Below are 20,000 nucleotides of genomic sequence, written 5' to 3'. Positions count from 1 at the left end.
TACACAAAAGCAACAGTGTCAGTCCATGCCATTTCCCCTCTCCCTGCATCCTTGGCTCCCCCCCCCCCTCCCTCGTTACGCAGCACTCCCCGCCCTCCGACTGAAGTTTATCTTTCTTCCTGTCTTTCATCACAGAGGTTATTAAACCCTGCGAGGGAGCTCCGCCATGTCTAATTACTCCGACGGTAAACAAAAGGAGCTCGATGGGGGGTTGGGGAGGAGAACAGGGCGGGAGGATGGTGGTGGGGGAGGGGGGGGGGGGGGGGAGATGAAAAAACACAGCTGGCTGAGTGCCGTGTTATTATAATTCTTTAAGCGATACTGTTAGCGTGGTCAGTCTTTTAGCAGGCGGCTAATGACTGGCTAGACCTAATTACAGGCCACTGGTGCTGCTCTGGGACCTAGTACTCTCCATCCCCCGGATGGTCGTTATCCTACTACACCCCCCCCCCCCCTCCCCCGCAGCCACAGCCCAGACCGACTCCCATTACGTCCCTCACGCTCTCTCTCTCTCTCTCTCTCTCTCTCTCTCTGCCCCCACAAAAGCCTCAATTACCTTTAGAGGTGTCGTTTTGTTCTTTTGGCTATGGTACAGTATGGCCTTTTTTCACTTTTCCCAAAACCAGGGAACACCCATTATTACACGGAGATGTGTGACTGGGTTCGTACTGTAATAGTGCTTTCCAGAGAGGGCGTTTAACAGGGAGAAAAATCCCCCGTTCTTGACACGATATTAAATGCATCCTCCTCACCGTTCATAGCAGATTTGTGAAGAGAAGTAGGAACTTATCTTACCCAGTGTTCTATATAATCACCTGTGTCAGCGGTGCAAAATAACTAGCATGATGGGTTGTGCATTATTCTTTAAGGAAAACCAAACAAAATATATCCATATAACATTATGTCTTATGAAATTAAATGTATTCTTACATTTCATGTACTGTAAGCATTGTGTATGAAATTGAGAAAACAAGCTTATTTGGGGAATATATTAGATAGATGTTAGATATGTTGGATAGTTTTGTTATGCTGGTAAAAATAACATAGAGACAGGGAAAGTGTGAGGTATTGTTTGGAAATTGGTGAGAAAAAAGCCATTCTGTACATTTCTGTGCAGGTTTGTTCACGATAAAATTATTAGAGAACCAACAGGTTTCTGCTTGCTACGGCAGGGCCTCTAATGGGCAGGTGGGTGTTTGTTAGGATAATAGAATAGAGATGAATTATTAGTGAATTACCCCTTGAAGACAAAAGGGGGGGCAACGTCCACATTATGTTTCTCCCCCTGAGCGCACCACAAGATGGATGCTCCCCCCCATCTCTTCTCCTGTCCTCCTCCCTGTCTCTGGGGTGAGTGATGCGCTATTGGAACCATATGCCCTACTGAATTCCTAGCGGATCCTCCCCATCGTGTCCAATCCCAACAGGCCCCATGGCCTCCACTGGCTGCGGACACACGGCTGTCGCGAGGGGGAGTGTGTGTGTGTGTGTGTGTGTGTGTGTGTGGGGGGGGGGGGGGGGGGGGGGGGAGCGTTGGGGGGCCTCCCCGCTTCCTGTGTTGGATCTAAATATTTACACTCCCTGCCGTCCCGAGCGGCGAGGCGGAGAGGTCTTGATGTTTTGGGTTATGTAAAGTCCAATCCACCAGGACACATATTTAACAGATTGTCCTTGTTAGAGCCTCTGAGCCGCCTGAAGCATGCTTCACACTCGGAGAAGGTTTTTTCATCTCTCTCACCGCCGGGACACGGAATGGATGGACACAGAACAGAAGTGCAATATGGCCTGTATTCAACTATCATCATCACATTTTGGTAACACTTTATAATATTGAAAGCCAGCAATATTACACATCCTATGTATGATTAACACAAATTGTTAACCAATTCCAATGCTCCCTCTATCTATATGCTCTGTATTGACATATAAACGTGTGATATTTTATAGTTTCACTGATGAAGAGAGGAAAACACACTAGCCTAATTATACCTATTCCAACAGCCTTACTGTATATGATGAATAATCCCATTATTAACCCAGGTGAAATATGGGGTCGAGGGCAGGAGGGCAGGATGACGTGGCGAGGATCCTGAGCTGGACATCAAACTTTCATTGTGAGGCTGTGGCATGTGTATCACTCATGTATCAATATCATATCTTCAAGACATCTTAACCTAACCCATTTTGGGCGGGAACCCCTTTTGGTGTTTCATTGTGTTATACTTTAGCTATTGAAAAATAGCAGATCTACAGGTCTGATATTTTTGAAAAAACGTGAAAATGTAGTGCAAATCTTTGAATATACAGTATGTTCTTTCAGAGCGAACGTTTTTAACTCAAATCTTATTACCTAACTTGAGTAAACTAAAGACCTGGAGGCGTGATCAATGCCATTTGGCTATTCTGAGTGGCCAAAGAGCATTGATCACGCCTCCAGGTCTTTAGTTTACTCAAGTTAGGTAATAAGACCTGCAGGTAAGACACGCAAAATACAGCCCTATCTTGGGGGTCCGACTCCTTGACATGAAAATGTTTGACGACTGACATAGAAACATGAGGTTTTTCATAAAACTGTCAGGATTTAGAAGACATTTGTAGAATAATGTTCCCAGGTCTAAACGGGTTAATGTCTTAAGACATCTTAAGGCGCCTCCTGCCAGAGGTGACGGTTGGGTCTGACAGCATAGGGCCGGAGCCAGAAGTGAACATGTGGTAAACTCTGGATGTCCTGCAGTATAATGGATGATGAGTCTTTGTTCTCTGTTTGCCAAGGCTTTCATCTAATGCAATGACTGAGGACGAGCACAGCAGGAATTTAACCTACAACCCCTTGTGATAGCAGCAGCGTATTATAGCCCGCTGAGCCATGTGCTGCAGGGAGAAACCACTGCGCAAACAGAAAAACGGAGCCAACAACATCTCGGTGACAGATTCTTCGAGGAAATGTAAAGACTCGAGATAGTAGCAGCCCCCGACAAAAGCTTCTGTATAGCGTGCGGATGGTAGAGTGATCAAATGACTAGCTGCAAGCGACGAGACGGAGGTAAATCACTTGGCTTCCGCTATAAACTCAACAGTTTCAACACAGACCCAGGGCGTTCTTTATATGAGAAATGAAATACACATATGCTGAATGTGTAGGGCTCCGCTCTGATACAGCCAAGATCCTGTTATAATGGCTTAGTGTTAGCGTTCAACTTCACCTGTCAAATTAGCAAGGGATCAGACAGGTATTAGCCAAACGAGCGCTAGCCTGGCGCACTCGCTGCTAGCTACACAATGACGCATCGCGGCGGCATCAGCTTAGCTTCAACCCACTACAAACCTAGCCAGATTTATGCAGTGGGTGAAAGGTGGGAGGATTAGGGCTTGATTTAATTTCGAGGGGCTTATGCTGTTCATAACATCAGGATTATACCTGCTCATTGCATCTGCTGCTGAGTGGGAGGGAGGGAGGGAGGGAAGGAGGGGTGAGAGCCTGAGAGGCAGAAGTTGATGAGGGAGTTCAGCATATGAGGTCACCTGTCAAGAAAGATTCTCTCCCTCTTTTCGTTTTTCTCTCATTCTCTCTCTCGCTCCCTCTCCCTCTCTCTCTATCTCTCTCGCTCCCTCTCCCTCTCTCTCTATCTCTCCGACATCATAGCCAGCATCCCTTATGGGCATCTTTGACTTCATAGAAATCATGCATTTTCTTTGTCGTTCTACGTTCTAGCATTTCATCGAGTATGAAATGCTCTCTGTAACACTAATTGTCTGTCTCGCACTGTCCAGTCTTTGTCTTTGACTGGAAATAAAATCCCACCCATCCTCTCGTCCTTTCAGACTTCCCCAATCAGATGCTTATGCTCTAAAACTCAAGCCGTCCTCCTACCCAGGATGCAGGTGTTGGCGTGACACATTGATGAACAGATACATCCATCACGCAAGGAATGTATTGGTATATATATGGCTGTTACACTGCAGGAGAGGGAGGGGGGCCTTTTGGTTAAGGAAAATGGAATAACGTAGTATAGATGTATTTTTGGACCTTATTCAATGGCCAGGAATGTCATCTGATGTGAGCTGATTAGAGGAAGATCGTACCGAAGTCAGGTCCAATTTATCAAGCCTCTCACAGTAAGATAGCCCGACCACACTTCAAACATATGCACTAATGTCTGGGTTCATAACATGAACTAAATGAGGGCTTTAGTCGGAAATAATCTATAGTCGTAAGCCTATGACTATAGATGATTTCCTTAGCGATTATTATATTGATTACTTTTTCGATTAATTGAATAAGCTATTATTTTATACTTTGTTGCACAACGCACAACGTTGTTGTGTTAAAATAGTGAAATTACCCGATATACAATATTGTAGATTTGCCATTTTCACGACTATATAATGATGCCCAAACTAGGGCTATTGATTGATTGATATACATTTCCTATAATCAATGAAATCCATTAGTTGGATTAACCGTTAGGAGCAGCCCTAGTGATCTGAGACCCACTGACCTGCTGGGCTGGGCCCTCGCGACCCCTCCTGGGGTTGCGTGGAGCGGTTGCGGTTCTGCTGCCGCCTCTTGCCGCCGCCCGTGGAGCGCGCGGAGCGGACGTGAACCTCGCTGACCTTGAAGAACGCCACCATGAAGGGCTGTTTCTCCAACGCGCCGTCACGACCCACCAGGCCCGCCTCCTTAGAGCTGATGCTTCGCCCTGTTGCGGAGAACACCGACACATCGACAATGTTCAGGGTTTCTGTGTTTCCACAACGGTTCTCGAGTTACGTGCATTACAGATGTACACACGTACAGACAGACGTACACACAGACAGACGTACACACAGACAGACAGACGTACACACGTACAGACAGACGTACACACAGACAGACAGACGTACACACGTACAGACAGACGTACACACAGACAGACAGACGTACACACGTACAGACAGACGTACACACAGACAGACAGACGTACACACGTACAGACAGACGTACACACAGACAGACAGATGTACACACGTACAGACAGACGTACACACAGACAGACGTACACACAGACGTACACACAGATGTACACACGTACAGACAGACGTACACACGTACAGACGTACAGACAGACGTACACACAGATGTACACACGTACAGACAGACGTATCCACAGACAGGTGTACAGAGACGTGGTGCATAGATTGATTTGTCCGAAAATACACCTGAAATGAATTGAACTGAACAGGTTGTTCTGATGGGGAAGAACATTCAAAGTGTCCAACCAGATGAAACCCAAGACACTGGATGGACAATAAGAGGGGTGCAGTACGTAGTTCAGACAAATCATTGGTCCGACAAATGACAACCCACCTTATCTCCTAACCAAACCGTAACCGCAAGCACGGGAGCAGACGCTAGTCCGACATGCGGATGAATGTTGGACTAATGCCCCGTCTGAAAAGCTCCCCAATAAGAGCACCAAATGTAGTGTCCATCCATTGGTTCTTAAACCTTACCACTGCTGGTCTCCACACTGATCTGCAGCCCCAGGTTGTGAACAGGACTCATCACCCACAGGTTGTTTTTAAACCTCACCACTGCTGGTCTCCACACTGATCTGCAGGCCCAGGTTGTGAACAGGACTCATCACCCACAGGTTGTTTTTAAACCTCACCACTGCTGGTCTCCACACTGATCTGCAGCCCCAGGTTGTGAACAGGACTCATCACCCACAGGTTGTTTTTTAAACCTTACCACTGCTGGTCTCCACACTGATCTGCAGGCCCAGGTTGTGAACAGGACTCATCACCCACAGGTTGTTTTTTAAACCTTACCACTGCTGGTCTCCACACTGATCTGCAGGCCCAGGTTGTGAACAGGACTCATCACCCACAGGTTGTTTTTAAACCTTACCACTGCTGGTCTCCACACTGATCTGCAGGCCCAGGTTGTGAACAGGACTCATCACCCACAGGTTGTTTTTAAACCTTACCACTGCTGGTCTCCACACTGATCTGCAGGCCCAGGTTGTGAACAGGACTCATCACCCACAGGTTGTTTTTAAACCTTACCACTGCTGGTCTCCACACTGATCTGCAGCCCCAGGTTGTGAACAGGACTCATCACCCACCCACAGGTTGTTTTTTAAACCTTACCACTGCTGGTCTCCACACTGATCTGCAGGCCCAGGTTGTGAACAGGACTCATCACCCACAGGTTGTTTTTAAACCTTACCACTGCTGGTCTCCACACTGATCTGCAGGCCCAGGTTGTGAACAGGACTCATCACCCACAGGTTGTTTTTAAACCTTACCACTGCTGGTCTCCACACTGATCTGCAGGCCCAGGTTGTGAACAGGACTCATCACCCACAGGTTGTTTTTAAACCTTACCACTGCTGGTCTCCACACTGATCTGCAGCCCCAGGTTGTGAACAGGACTCATCACCCACAGGTTGTTTTTAAACCTTACCACTGCTGGTCTCCACACTGATCTGCAGGCCCAGGTTGTGAACAGGACTCATCACCCACAGGTTGTTTTTAAACCTTACCACTGCTGGTCTCCACACTGATCTGCAGCCCAGGTTGTGAACAGGACTCATCACCCACAGGTTGTTTTTAAACCTTACCACTGCTGGTCTCCACACTGATCTGCAGCCCAGGTTGTGAACAGGACTCATCACCCACAGGTTGTTTTTAAACCTTACCACTGCTGGTCTCCACACTGATCTGCAGGCCCAGGTTGTGAACAGGACTCATCACCCACAGGTTGTTTTTAAACCTTACCACTGCTGGTCTCCACACTGATCTGCAGGCCCAGGTTGTGAACAGGACTCATCACCCACAGGTTGTTTTTAAACCTTACCACTGCTGGTCTCCACACTGATCTGCAGGCCCAGGTTGTGAACAGGACTCATCACCCACAGGTTGCTGGTGGCTGTGATGTCAAACTCCAACCAGCCGTCCTCAGCCGCCCACAGCCTGCGAGACTCCAGCAGGAACAGGTCTGCCTCTCTGGGAACAGAAAACATGAGAGAGATTCTTTAAAGATTGCCGCGATTTTTGTACTCTGTTTTGTATGTGTCTACGGAGTTAACATTATTCCAATAGACCCCCAGGTGTGGTTAGAATATTCAAATGTGTCTTCCCTTTGTGTATTTTTGGTTTCTTCCTGAAAGCTGAAAGCCTTTGAGTCAAAAGGCCCAATCGAAAACACACAAGCACTTCCAAACTCTGACACTTATAGAAAAATAATCAAATGCAGGGCATTTCTTGAAAAGTAGCTCATAACGTTTCTATGCTGGATTTTTATGAAACAAAAACTTTGCTGCAATGTTGGTGAGTTTAACATTGTTTAGTGCAATCAGACAGGACTTTTCTGTTTGGATGAATGGGCTGTCATGACCAGAAAGTAGTTTTTTTGCCACTCAGTGGGCGTTCCCGCATAACTTCCCGGTACGATGATGTCACGCGCATATACCCTCTATTGGAAATTGTAAAATACTACTCCAGTAAAGTAAAAGTATCTCAAAATTGTACTTAAGTACAGTACTTGAGTAAAAGTTACTTTCCAGCACTGAGTAGGAATGATTCAGAAGAAGGCCTGTCTTCCCTTCGCGCTGTCCCCACTCATTCCAGCTGTAATGACACAGCGTCAGGCCTCCTGCCACCACCACATCAAAGGACACTCCCGTCACCCAGGTGTGCTGGGAATGCCCCTGTGGTCATGCGGCCACTCCATCTTTATTGGTCATTAATGGGAGTGTTTCTGACAGCTTCCATATGTCCACGTGAGCCTCCGCTCGCTGTGTGAGACACACTCACACGTTTGTGTTCACACACTTGCGAGGACATCATCAGCATTTTAGGAATGAATGCCATTTTTTAATCGTTTTGCCATAACCCTGCGACATGTGGTGGAGGGTGTGTAGATTTGCTATTTTTGCAACCAAGTATTATTCAGGCATAACTCTAACGCTAACTCCTAAACTAGCCTAAAAATGCACACACATCGTTTTCTTTTTGTAAGCCTAACTCCACAAATCGTTTTTAACCAGAAAACACACACACGCACGCACACACACACAAGCACATTAGACGCAGCATGGGATGGTGGGTAAGTGTTGCTTGCTGCCTCATAATCAGAGCCGTTTGGGCCACAAAATGGCGGCGGGGGGGGGGGGGGGGGGGGGGCAGTCATGAAGCCACCCGTAGGGTATGAACTTCTAAAGCCTTACTGTAAAGCCTCTAATTTATGCTCCGTCAGTCCGTCACACACTCACTGTCACTCGCCTAACTCCGAACACGTTGCATACGCGACATATATTGTGAGCTTTATAGGTAGGTCTGCTATTTTAGACGACCGACACTGTCCCGCAACGAAGCATGAATCAGCTGGCTTTATTGACTGAGGGCTTAAATGAACTGGAATAATAAGGTCGTGGGTCAAGTTGTGTTTTTTTTTGTTACAACTTTATAGTTCTTGTGTGCATGACTGTCGTTAAAACACGGTGTGTTGTTGTAGGTGGGTTACATTCACAGCTGGTCTGTTTATGTCACCCACTTTCATCTTTTAAACTGAAAGACCAAAGTATTTTTAAAGGATGCATTTAAGTGTTTTTCTATGCTTTAAGTAGACAGTGGAGAAAAGAGAGAAAGGCAAGGGGGATTTAAAACCAGGATGTTGTGATTACACGGTCAGTGCAATTATTGTTCTAAATGTTCTAAAACTGTACTAATTGATCAAGCCAATTTGATGGCCCAAGTTCCCACTTTTAACCACTGAATACTAATCTAAACACGGAACAACTGTGCGAATTGAAAATGGAGATTAAGTGCTATAAAATATTTATTGTTAATGCGTCAACAAGAGCATTTAAACTATTGTCAAATAGAGCTAGTTGTTATTTCTCCCTTTAGTGATGTCACCACTGTTTTTATGCTGTCTACTATCTGGAATCCTAGACAGCTGTATACGAAATATTGTGAAGCACGGAACGATACAATATGAAAAGAGCTACAAAAATGTAGTTTATCATCAATAATAATAATGATAATCATCAGCACTTTTGTAGGTAGTCAAAGATGCTTTACAAAACAAAACTACTTACTGAAAGAAAAAAAAATAGAAAGAAAAAATTATTAAATTAAAATAGGCACCACAAAATAAGAAGAGCAGTCTTTTTGTGTAAGTCATGTGAATGTTGTATGCTTTATTGAAAATCATTAAAAACACTTTGATGACAAAAAAGAAGAGCAGTCTTGAGATAAGATAGGGTGGGGGCACTGGGGGCTGTCCTTACGTGGGTTGGAATTGAGTTAAATGAACTGCTATTAAAAACTAACTTCATAAATGAATAAGGGTGATATCCCTTTCACACTCATGGAATCATTGTGGATCATTATAGGAAAATGTATAGAAGCCTAAAATGGTTGTGCAGAAAAAGCATTTGCAGTGACCTGCCCGTTCCCGTAAAACCTCCAGCGCGCCACATTTTCTGCATTGTGATCTCTCACATTCCTCACCCGATGTCAGAGAAACCACCCCAACCAAATTAAAAGTACAAAGGGTGTCAGGCTAATTAAGCGCTCTATCATTATGGCTCAGAGTCAGAGCGGCAGGGAGGGGTGCGAGAAAAGTAACAGCAGAGCTACATGCTCAGCTGAGATCACAAAGGTATAATGCTACACTTAGAATCAGTGAGTGTTTGTCGCGTTCAATGTGTGTGTTTGTGTTTGTCAACGTGTGTGGCATTCCCACGCCGCGGCAGACCAGTAGGACAATTGTCTACAAACTTGGTACAAACACAAGTCATGGGTCTGGCCTTTGAACAGGCTACCTTTCATGCTTTCAAGTGTCATACAATTTTTCAGCTTTGAAACTGAAGCTTTTTAAACAGCGCGTGTGTAGACAACTGACCTACACCGCTCAGGCGCCACCCATGGGACACGCACCGATGTCTCTCCATCTGTGCGTGTTTGGACTCTGTTGTTAAATACGGCATAAGTATGCCTTCAGCAGAGCCTACTCTCACTTTCTGAGACGCACGCTAGAGAAGCAGGTAATTATTTAATGTGTGAGTGCACTGCTGCTACGTGCAGGGGACATGCAGTGTCATTCCGACACACTGCCATTCCGACTACGTGGCTTCTGTGTGTGGTCAGGGTTAGGGACAGGGTCAGTAATGACCTTCTGAAATGACCTTCTGTGTGTGGTCAGGGTTAGGGACAGGGTCAGTAATGACCTTCTGAAATGACCTTCTGTGTATGGTTAGGGTTAGGGACAGGGTCAGTAATGACCTTCTGAAATGACCTTCTGTGTGTGGTCAGGGTTAGGGACAGGGTCAGTAATGACCTTCTGAAATGACCTTCTGTGTATGGTTAGGGTTAGGGACAGGGTCAGTAATGACCTTCAGAAATGACCTTCTGTGTGTGGTTAGGGTTAGGGACAGGGTCAGAAATGACCTTCTGAAATGACCTTCTGTGTATGGTTAGGGACAGGGTCAGTAATGCGGCGCGTCAGAATGGCGATGCGTCGGAATAGCGGTCTTCGGAAATTCTGGTGTGTAACCCTCCATGCAGTGCCACATGACACTGGATCAAAACATAAAGCCCAAAGGAAGGAGAGAGGAGAGAAGGAGGGCAAAGGAGAGCGAGAAAATTTAACTCATCTTTTGTTCAGTTGATAAACACATGTTGACTGAATGTGGCCAATTTTAATTTTAAATGTACAGCATAATCAAAGCAGTTACAACTTTGTGGCTGTATAAAGGTTGCCAAATTAATTTGACATCAATGACAAAATACGCCTTGCTTTTTTTCTAACTTGGCCCAAGTTTTTGCCCCTTTTTTCTAACTTGACTTCAAACCCTCCCCCATCTGATAGCCCACCATCCAGGCTGTCATTTTCTTCAAGGTAGAAAAACTGTCCTACAATAATACAGAAATTGGAGATGTATGGGCCCTTTAATCTCCAAATATCTACAAAAATAAAAGGCTTTGCCCGCAGGCCGCGGCGCACAAAACCACCCATTGTAGGAATAAAGGAATGCAGCAAATAAGTAACTCATGATACTCATGGAAACCCTTTGATAGACAGAAAAATATACAGACGAAACCGTTTCAATCAAAGAACCCCAAAAGTGGATAAGCTTCATCCAAGGACCCCCCCACTACCACACACACACACACACACACACACACACACACACACACACACACACACACACACACACACACACACACACACACACACACACACACACACACACACACACACACACACACACACACACACACACACACACACACACACACACACACACACACACACACACACCTGATGAAATTGTTGTACCTTTAGGGAGTATTTGTCTTATTTTACACCGAATGTAGAATTGCATGTAATACATGTCAAATGGAGGATAATATTGACTTGACTGCTTTGATTACAGTATACGTTGATACAGTACACGCGATCACCAATGTTCTTCCTTTCTCAAATAACAGTGACATGTTCTTTATTTGTTCTAATAAACTATTCTTTATTCAAATCGTGGTATGCCTCAGGAAAGCCTAAGTGTCGCCAATGTAATTGGAACCACTGGTTCAGGACAAAACTGACTTAATTAAGCAATTGGAAAATGAAGAACTGGTCAGCAGTTTATTTGAAATATTGTTCTACATTAGTTAACCCATTTTGAGCGGGAACCCCTTTTGTTATTAGCATTATGTTATGCTTTAGCTATTGAAAAATAGCAGATCTACAAGCTCATATAGCGCACCACCGAGTGGCGCGCTATGAGCTTGTAGGTCTGCTATTTTCAGGATGTAGAAGACATTTTTAGAATCTGATCTCAGGTCAAAATGGGTTAAAAATAAAAGACCAAAGCGACGCTGTTAACCTGAAAGCCTGTTAGCCTGTGAAACACGCCTGTTTTTAGACTGGAAATTAGTTACAGCCCCCTCTGTCTCTGACTGGTCAGGGTTGATGCAACACAAACACCATTCAGCAATGTTTCTGGTTGTTTTTCTACCCCCACCGTAGTGTCAATGTTTGGCATGAGTCGGCCTTGCTCTCTTTTTGGTCTCTCCTCAAGGCTTATTCTACATTATAAATATGACAAGAAATTAGATGGGGGGGGGGGGGAGCGGAGAGGAGAGGATGTGAAGAGGATGTGAAGAGCAGAGGATGTGAAGGGCAGAGGAGAGGAGAGCAGAGGATGTGAAGGGCAGAGGAGAGGAGAGGATATGAAGAGGATGTGAAGAGCAGAGGATGTGAAGAGCAGAGGATGTGAAGGGCAGAGGAGAGGAGAGCAGAGGATGTGAAGAGCAGAGGATGTGAAGGGCAGAGGAGAGGAGAGCAGAGGATGTGAAGGGCAGAGGAGAGGAGAGGATGTGAAGAGGATGTGAAGAGCAGAGGATGTGAAGGGCAGAGGAGAGGAGAGGATGTGAAGAGCAGAGGAGAGGAGAGCAGAGGAGAGGAGAGGAGAGGAGAGGAGAGGAGAGGAGAGGAGAGGAGAGGAGAGGAGAGGAGAGGAGAAACGGGCAGGAGAGAAAGAGAGGCTGAGCTACATGAAGGGGAAAAAAGCACCTCTAGCGGCCCATTGAGGCCATGCTGCTCCTCACACCTAACCAGACCTTTTGCACAGACTAAACCTGAAGGAAAGACCAAAAGCAGTATAAAACAGATAAAAACAGACAAAGTGCATGTGCGATTGTGCGTGCGAGAGAGAGAGAGAGAGACAGTAGGTGATTGTGCGTGCAAGCCGTGCATGCATGTGTTGTTCAACGCTGAGGAAGGCCTATCAGGTCAAAATGCATCAGTTGTTTGCCACATGAGAGGTAAATAAACCATGTGAAAAGGACATGATTGAGTGCTGCTAGGCTACTACTTCAATTCTATTGTATTATTGATCCCTACACCGAAAGAGCCAGCCTGACAGCGTGTGCGCATGTGTGTGCGTGTGTGTGTGCGTGCGTGCGTGTGCGCGAGTGTGTGTGTGCGTGTGTGCTTGTGTCGGTGCGTCGTACCTGTCAGGGTGTTCCTTCACCACCTGGTACACCTTGATGATGAAGGTGTCGTTGCGGAAGGCGCGGCTCACGCACTCTTTGAAGAGGCGGAACTCTGCCGCGGTGACGGCCTCTCCCTCGGGGATCTGAGACAGGTTGAACTTGAACTCTTTGTGGTGCCGTCGCTGTGGAGAGAGCTCCCTGTCGTACTCCACTGTACGGATGGATGGACATGGACACACACACACACACACACACACACACACACACACACGACCGCACAACCACAGAAACGCAAACAAACACAGAACAAACACACGTGCACACACACCACGAGAAAGAAAGAGAGAGAGAGAGAGAGAAACGGAGAGAACTTTCAGTGAATTTAGAAGAACGAAGCTTTAGAAATGGTTTCCTAGATACAATTTAAGTTAAACGACAGATTCCCCTCGTGTTCTCGTTTAGGCTGGCAGACAGCGGGGCAGACATGGCAAACCCTATAGAGATATCATAGGTCACATCTTAGACATGGCAGGACATAAACATGTAATTACGTTAGCATAATAACTGAGAGTGTGTCTGAGATGGCTCTTAATTTAAGGCGCCACAATGCCAAAGGCAAGACTAAAAATGTCTTCCCTCTTTATACAGCGCTCCGCACTCTGCGGCGAACCCTGAGTCTCAGACTTTTTGTACATGAACGAACGAATGGATGAACGAATATCCTTAAAAAGTATCACATCTCGTGGGCGAGTGTACAGCTGAGAGCGTTGGACGAAGAAGATGAAAGCTCATGTCTTTATTCTGGTTCGATTCCAGTGCCCATGAATCATTTTTCCACCAATGGGAGACGATGGCAAGCTGTCGATCCGAGCAGAAAAACGCTCAAAGTGAAAACACGAGGTTTTGTGCAGGACGCCAGTTAGTGAAGAGCGGATATCCTATTCACAGACACAGCGCTGAGGTTGACCATAGAAGCCTTTTAAAGTGATCACATGTGATTCATGCACATTGACTAATAGGTTTCTGCGGTCGTACAGTCTCCCTAAATAAACCCCTCTGTTATCATCCGTCCGAAGCAACAAAAAGCCCATGTTTTTTTTCTCTCCCCTTGGCGGCAGAAAACATGTGTGTGCGTCGTGACCACTTCTGAAGGCGAAAAAAATTACAAAAACCAACAATTTGCGCTCCCTCCAAACTCCAAAGGCCTCCTACACTTTATAAGCTTCAATATGTGCCGTAATGATTATGTGTTTGCCCGCTGGGGGAAAAACGGTTCCCGTACGTCTCAGCTGGAGGTTTGAACGCGACCCACAGCAAAGGAGGCCTGCGGAGTCCATCCAGTTATACTGACACAGTGCACCACACACGGAGAGAGAGAGCTGCAGGGAAATGAGAGAAAGAGCTGGGGAGCCGTGGACCACAGCCTCCTGGAAGTCCCTTGCAGAGCTCCACATCACGCACATGAACACGGTCTCAGCTGTTTCTCACACACTCTCTCTTTCACACGCACATGCATGTACGCACGCACTCTCGCGCTCTGTCTCTCTCACTTTTTCTCTTACATTATTTTCACAGTGCACTGAACAGACCTGAATTGGCACTAAGTGTAACCACATAAATAAACCTTAGTTCAATGTCAATAGCAAAAAATAGCAGATCGACCAAGACTCCCAGCTGTAATCTTCACAAATGTTCTCCTATTTTTGCCGCGTTTGTCTATTCTTTAACTATATTATGCCCAGAAGATAATTTAGAAACATAGCGGTTCACCAACCTTTACTGGATAGAAAGGGTCACAAAAGCGCTTTGCAGCCCACCCTTCTGACCACTTCAACGGTCAGATGGGTGGGCCCGTGCATTTACTTTAACAATCAATAAATGGATTGTGTTCTGGGCTGGCTATTATTATCTTCAGTGGAAGGAACTATCAGTATACTTTTAAGTTCATATTTATCTGTATCACAATAATGAAAACACATTTTTCAAGGTTTTAAAGAAAAAAATGCCATGACATTTGGTTACATAATATGATTGTTTTGTTATCAATACTATTTTTGTGTTTTGATTTTCTAGGGGCCCACTTACAATATCCTCACGGGCCGCAGGTTGTCAATCACTGTTATAGCCAATAGAGCGTCGCAGTCCCGCCCCCTTTCATGACGACGCCTGGCCCAGGAAATGAATCCCAATGCATTTTTCCCACAGACATTTCAAAAAGTATTTATTTAAAGACCTTTTAAGCGTCGTACGAAGCCAACTCCAGTCGTGACAAATCATGACAACACACACAATATTTTGGACCAAAGAAATAATTACAAAGAAGAAAAACAACAAAAAAAGTGTTGTAACCTGCCGTTTTTTCTACTTTCTAATTATTTGTTTGGCCCAAAACATTGTGTTTATTGTCATGATTTGTCACGACAAGAGTTGGCTTTGTCCGCGGCGTAAACGTCTTTAAATAAATACTTTCTGAAACGTCTATGAGGAAAATGAATGGGATTTATTTTCCGGGTCTCTCGAGGGGGCGGGACTGCGACGCTCTATACTGTATCAGTAATGGTGACTTTTCTCCATATACTGTAGCCTACAGTAAAGGCCTTTGATGGTGATAAAACCAGCACAACTCAGCTATAGTTCAAATCTTGCATATGAACCATATTCCATTACAAATCTGCTCTGGTCTTTCCACCCGTGTGATCCAGATCTGATTCTTTCATTACAAAAATCATATTCCATGTGGTTTATCATTTCAAGACCACAATAAAATGATCGGATGTGTGTCACTTTATATGGCGATATAATGCGATTGGTGAAAGTAAATCAACCGCTGGAAACAGGATCTGACCTCTGATGGGATTTCCATGTCTGTCACTGTGTGTGTGTGTGTGTGTGTGTGTGTGTGTGTGTGTGTGTGTGTGTGTATGCAAGTGTGTGTGTGTGTGTGTGTGTGTGTGTGTGTGTGTGTGTGCGTGCATTTGTGGGTGAGTTTCTGTGTGAGGTGCCGAGATGGACCTGGGGCATGCATGTGTGTGTGTGTGTGTGTGTGTGTGTGTGTGTATGTGTGTGTGTGTGTGCGCGCGCGCGCGTGCGTGTGTGTGTGTGTGCGTGTGCATTTGTGTGTGAATTGTGTGCAAGTTGTGTGTCAGTGCTCATTAGTTTTAGTCTAATTTCTTCAGAGTATTTCTTAAGTAAAACATTTGAGTATTTTTTTCCACCACTGCTAGCCTAGCATGCATGAAGTCACGACACAGAACCACTAAGTTACGGATGTGAAAGCTTGAGCAGTGGAGGAAATGCACGGTGAAGTATAAGCTATGTGGTAAAGAAGTAAAGATGGGTGGGCTGTGAACGCTTTCAAGAGTCTCGAGTGGGCCCCGACCCAAGAAACAGTTGGGAACCTCGGAGTTAAGTGGAACTCATGAAGAGCGTTGAACCGCGACGTGATTCTTTAGAACACTGCGGTTCCCAAACACTGGGTCGGAACTCTGGACCCATTTGTGGGTCACGGACACAGGCTTCGTTCAGTTATACCCACAGCACAGCAGAGGGCTGTGGACCAGCGGTACCCAAACCTTTTCATACGTGCAACATGACATATTCGAAATTGGCCGTCTGCATATGTCGCTTAAAATCTATATAGCCTAGAGACATTATTTCCTATAATCACATATGCAATATATCCACATATATCATGCTCATATATGAACGTGCATATGGCATATATTCTGCATATACTTGCCATATATTGGCATATGTTCATATACAGTAGCACCACAAGCCATAGCACCACCATTAGCCATTTCATGTCACGCCCTTCCTAGAAGGCGCTCGCGCACCACAGGGGGTGCATGCACCACAGTTTGGGAATCCCTGCTGTGGACAATTCAGAGCCCTGCCTATACCAATGGCATCGGGAGGCTGTATAGGCAGGATTGGTCATTTCAACCAAGATATACATGTAGCGTACTGTACATGGTCTTCCTGACTTGATAAAATGAGCATTTGTGCCTGTCGTAGACATGCGCAGAGCAAGTTCAGTCAGGGAACCTCAGTGCAGTCGCTGCCGGCCGTTAATTGGGCCGCCTCAGCATCACGCTCTCATTCACATGATTCACTCAGCCAATCACACATTCATTCCTCTGCCTGCTTGCTTGCTTGCTGCTGCTGTATCAGCGTGCCGCTGTATACAAACCTGCTGCGCACCCCACCTCCAACCCCAGCTACCACCTGTCATTTTGGATCTACTGTTTAGGTACGGGGGATTCGGAGTCCCTATGGTCGGGACTGATGCGCTTGATCTGAGTAACCTAAAAAGCAGATCCAATACATCGCCAAACCATAATAAATATACTGCATTGCTCATCTATATTCAATAAATATTACATCCTTCTTGAGTTGTCTGACTGAACCACAGCAGTACAGAAACATCAGGCCGTTTGTCCCCTTCAAACACCAAGAGACTCCTACACACTGGACCACATGGCTTACACATCAGTGTGTGTGTGTGTGTGTGTGTGTGTGTGTGTGTGTGTGTGTGTGTGTGTGTGTGTGTGCGTGGGCACATCAAAAGTGGAAACATTGATTGACGAGCTAAACTCCAGTAGTTCATTCCATCTCATTCATGATAAATAATACTGATCACACAGACACGGAAGTATACACACTGCAGTGCACAGTCACACACACACACACACACACACACACACACACACACAAACGAGGCACAACATTACAGTCTGTTCTCCCTGGATAGTGTCTCTCATTGCGCACCATGCACGTGCACATACTGTGTGTACACACACACATTATGTCTCTAATCATTTAACAGAAGTCATGGTTCTACGGTCCAGGTCTGCTCCCAGGAGGGGACGGAGGAATGAGGGAGAGGAGGATGCGCCTCAGCTCAGCTCCCACATGTGGAACGGCAGAACAAGGTCATCTCCTCCCTCTCTCTCTCTCTGCTCTCCGACCGGCAGCAGGCTCGCGCTCATCGCATTACTCCTTCAATTAAGTAACATTTCATTTAGTTTTTCATTTCATATGATGACGGGTGTAAACGTCATATAATGTTCCGAAAACTGTTACAGAATTCAAATTCAGAAATAGCAAAGATAACAAATCTCTACAAGCTCAAAACGCTTCGGGATGCATTTTGAGCAACAGGTCCTGTACTGTAGGTTGCGGGAACCAGCCAATTAATCAAATGATCTTTGAAGCAGCGGCCTCCACCCACCTCACACCCTGGTACTGCGGGTCAAAGTTGGCCATTAGCGCACTACATAAACACTGTGAAAATCAAGTCAGCAGAATTGTATGCTGCTCCCAGGCCCTGCTGATCCCAAAGACAAATCATTCTTCATGGCATCGTATGACTTCATAGTACATATTGCCGCTCGCTGGGAAAACCCAATAATGAACCATGGCGAGTATATTGGCCCACGCCTCCTCCAATCCAGATTTGTTTGGGGGGGGGGGGGGGGGGGGTCCCATATGGGTCACATAACAACTACTCCTGGTAATTGATTGGAGGATTGAGCATCTCTGCTCAACGCTTCAAAGAGAGTCAAACTTCCACATATGGCCTTTAGTGACAAAGATGTTCTTCACATCAGCTCTATGTTATTTCTATCACTTGTGACAGTGACCGTTTCATCACATTTCCCCACATGCTGCCCACACAGGAACACATGCATGCACGGAAGTGTGCGCACGCACGCACACAGATGTGTAGACATGTGCACTTGTATTTGTTTCCTCCTCTGCGCATAGCAGCAGATGTTGCTGTGTGGAGGTCTATGATGTCAGGTGCATGTGGGTTTGTGTTGATGGAATGTTAGATCTGTAAATCTTTGTCTGTGTGTGGTGTGAGGTCAAGGGCGGTCCAAATGACTTTCCAACAGGCTTCAACGCCCTGGACCTTGAAATTCTCTGTTTACTTTTTTTAAACTTAATTTTTGTCCCACGATTTTTATTCCCACATTTTTCACAGTTTCCCCGACCGGACGTAGCGCGTGGAAGGAACATGTTATTCCGACCAGTTCCTTTCCCCTCCATCAGGCGCCCCGGCTGGCCAGGAGGAGGTAGTTTAGACTCGTGTTTTTTGTGAGGGTACCTACCCTAGGGGACACGGGGAGAACACACAAACTCCACACAGAAAGGAAATTCTCTGTTTCCTATCAAGGAAGCTCTTTGATCAACGTAAGGTTTGTGCCGTACAAACAAGTACTTGTCCATGCCCATTACGGTCTGCTAATTGATAACAGACAGGTGAATGTGTCAACAAACCTCTCTTTTGAGTTGTTCCAATTTATCCCCCCCCCCCCCCCCCCACACACACACACACACACACACACACACACACTACTTCACTACAGTCCAATTAATCTAGGGCTGACTGAAAGCATTCTTCCCTCCCGAAGACTATTTTCCAGCAACTCCGAGTTTCTCGGCTGTGCACAATCTCAACGTTGAGAGATGACCACAGACACAGACTGTTGGCAAGCGAGCGTCTCCACAGCACCATGCCGCTGTTGGAATCCTTGTATGTGCACAAATGCTATGCTTTTCAGGAAATTAACCTATAGTTATCATTTAGTCACAAGCTCTTGTTAAACACCGGGAATCCCTTTTCGTTGTTATACCTTTCAATCCGGGAACCCGTTTTTGGAGACCATTTCTTGTTGCTTATTAGCCTACGGTCTAAACGGGTTAAAAAACTGTTCAAAAATAGCAGATCTACAAGCTCACAACGTAGTCGCATCGCAACACGTTGTGAGCTTGTACTGTAGATGAGCTATGTTTGCTTCTTTTGTGTGACACTGTTGTAAGAAGAACGGCATTCGTTTACGAAGAGAAAATAAACACAATGTTGAAATAATGGAAAGACAAGCTTTCTGCAGCAGCAGCAGCAGCAGCAGCAGGGGGTTAATAGCCTTGCACCTCAACAGGAGTTGTTGATAACAGGAAGAGCTACTCCTTCACTTCACGCCCACCTCCTAAACCTACACTAA

The 20,000-nt window shown here is 45.7% G+C and overlaps 1 protein-coding gene across 1 annotated transcript in view; it reads right to left on the bottom strand.

The window, feature by feature from the left end:
- Window positions 1-20,000, bottom strand: part of bmp6 (bone morphogenetic protein 6) — a 74,859-nt gene that overhangs the window by 16,095 nt on the left and 38,764 nt on the right. The window contains exons 2-4 of the mRNA XM_080793513.1: window positions 13,009-13,201; window positions 6,842-6,990; window positions 4,500-4,700 (exon numbers count right to left, since the gene is read on the bottom strand). Of these exons, the coding sequence (XP_080649639.1) occupies window positions 4,500-4,700; window positions 6,842-6,990; window positions 13,009-13,201 (543 nt within the window). The remainder of the gene's footprint in view (window positions 1-4,499; window positions 4,701-6,841; window positions 6,991-13,008; window positions 13,202-20,000) is intronic.

The sequence above is a fragment of the Protomyctophum bolini genome (genome assembly GCF_963924005.1).
Source record: "Protomyctophum bolini genome assembly, chromosome: 21".
Taxonomy (NCBI): Eukaryota; Metazoa; Chordata; class Actinopteri; order Myctophiformes; family Myctophidae; genus Protomyctophum; species Protomyctophum bolini.
This window is presented reverse-complemented; position numbering and strand designations above follow the sequence as displayed.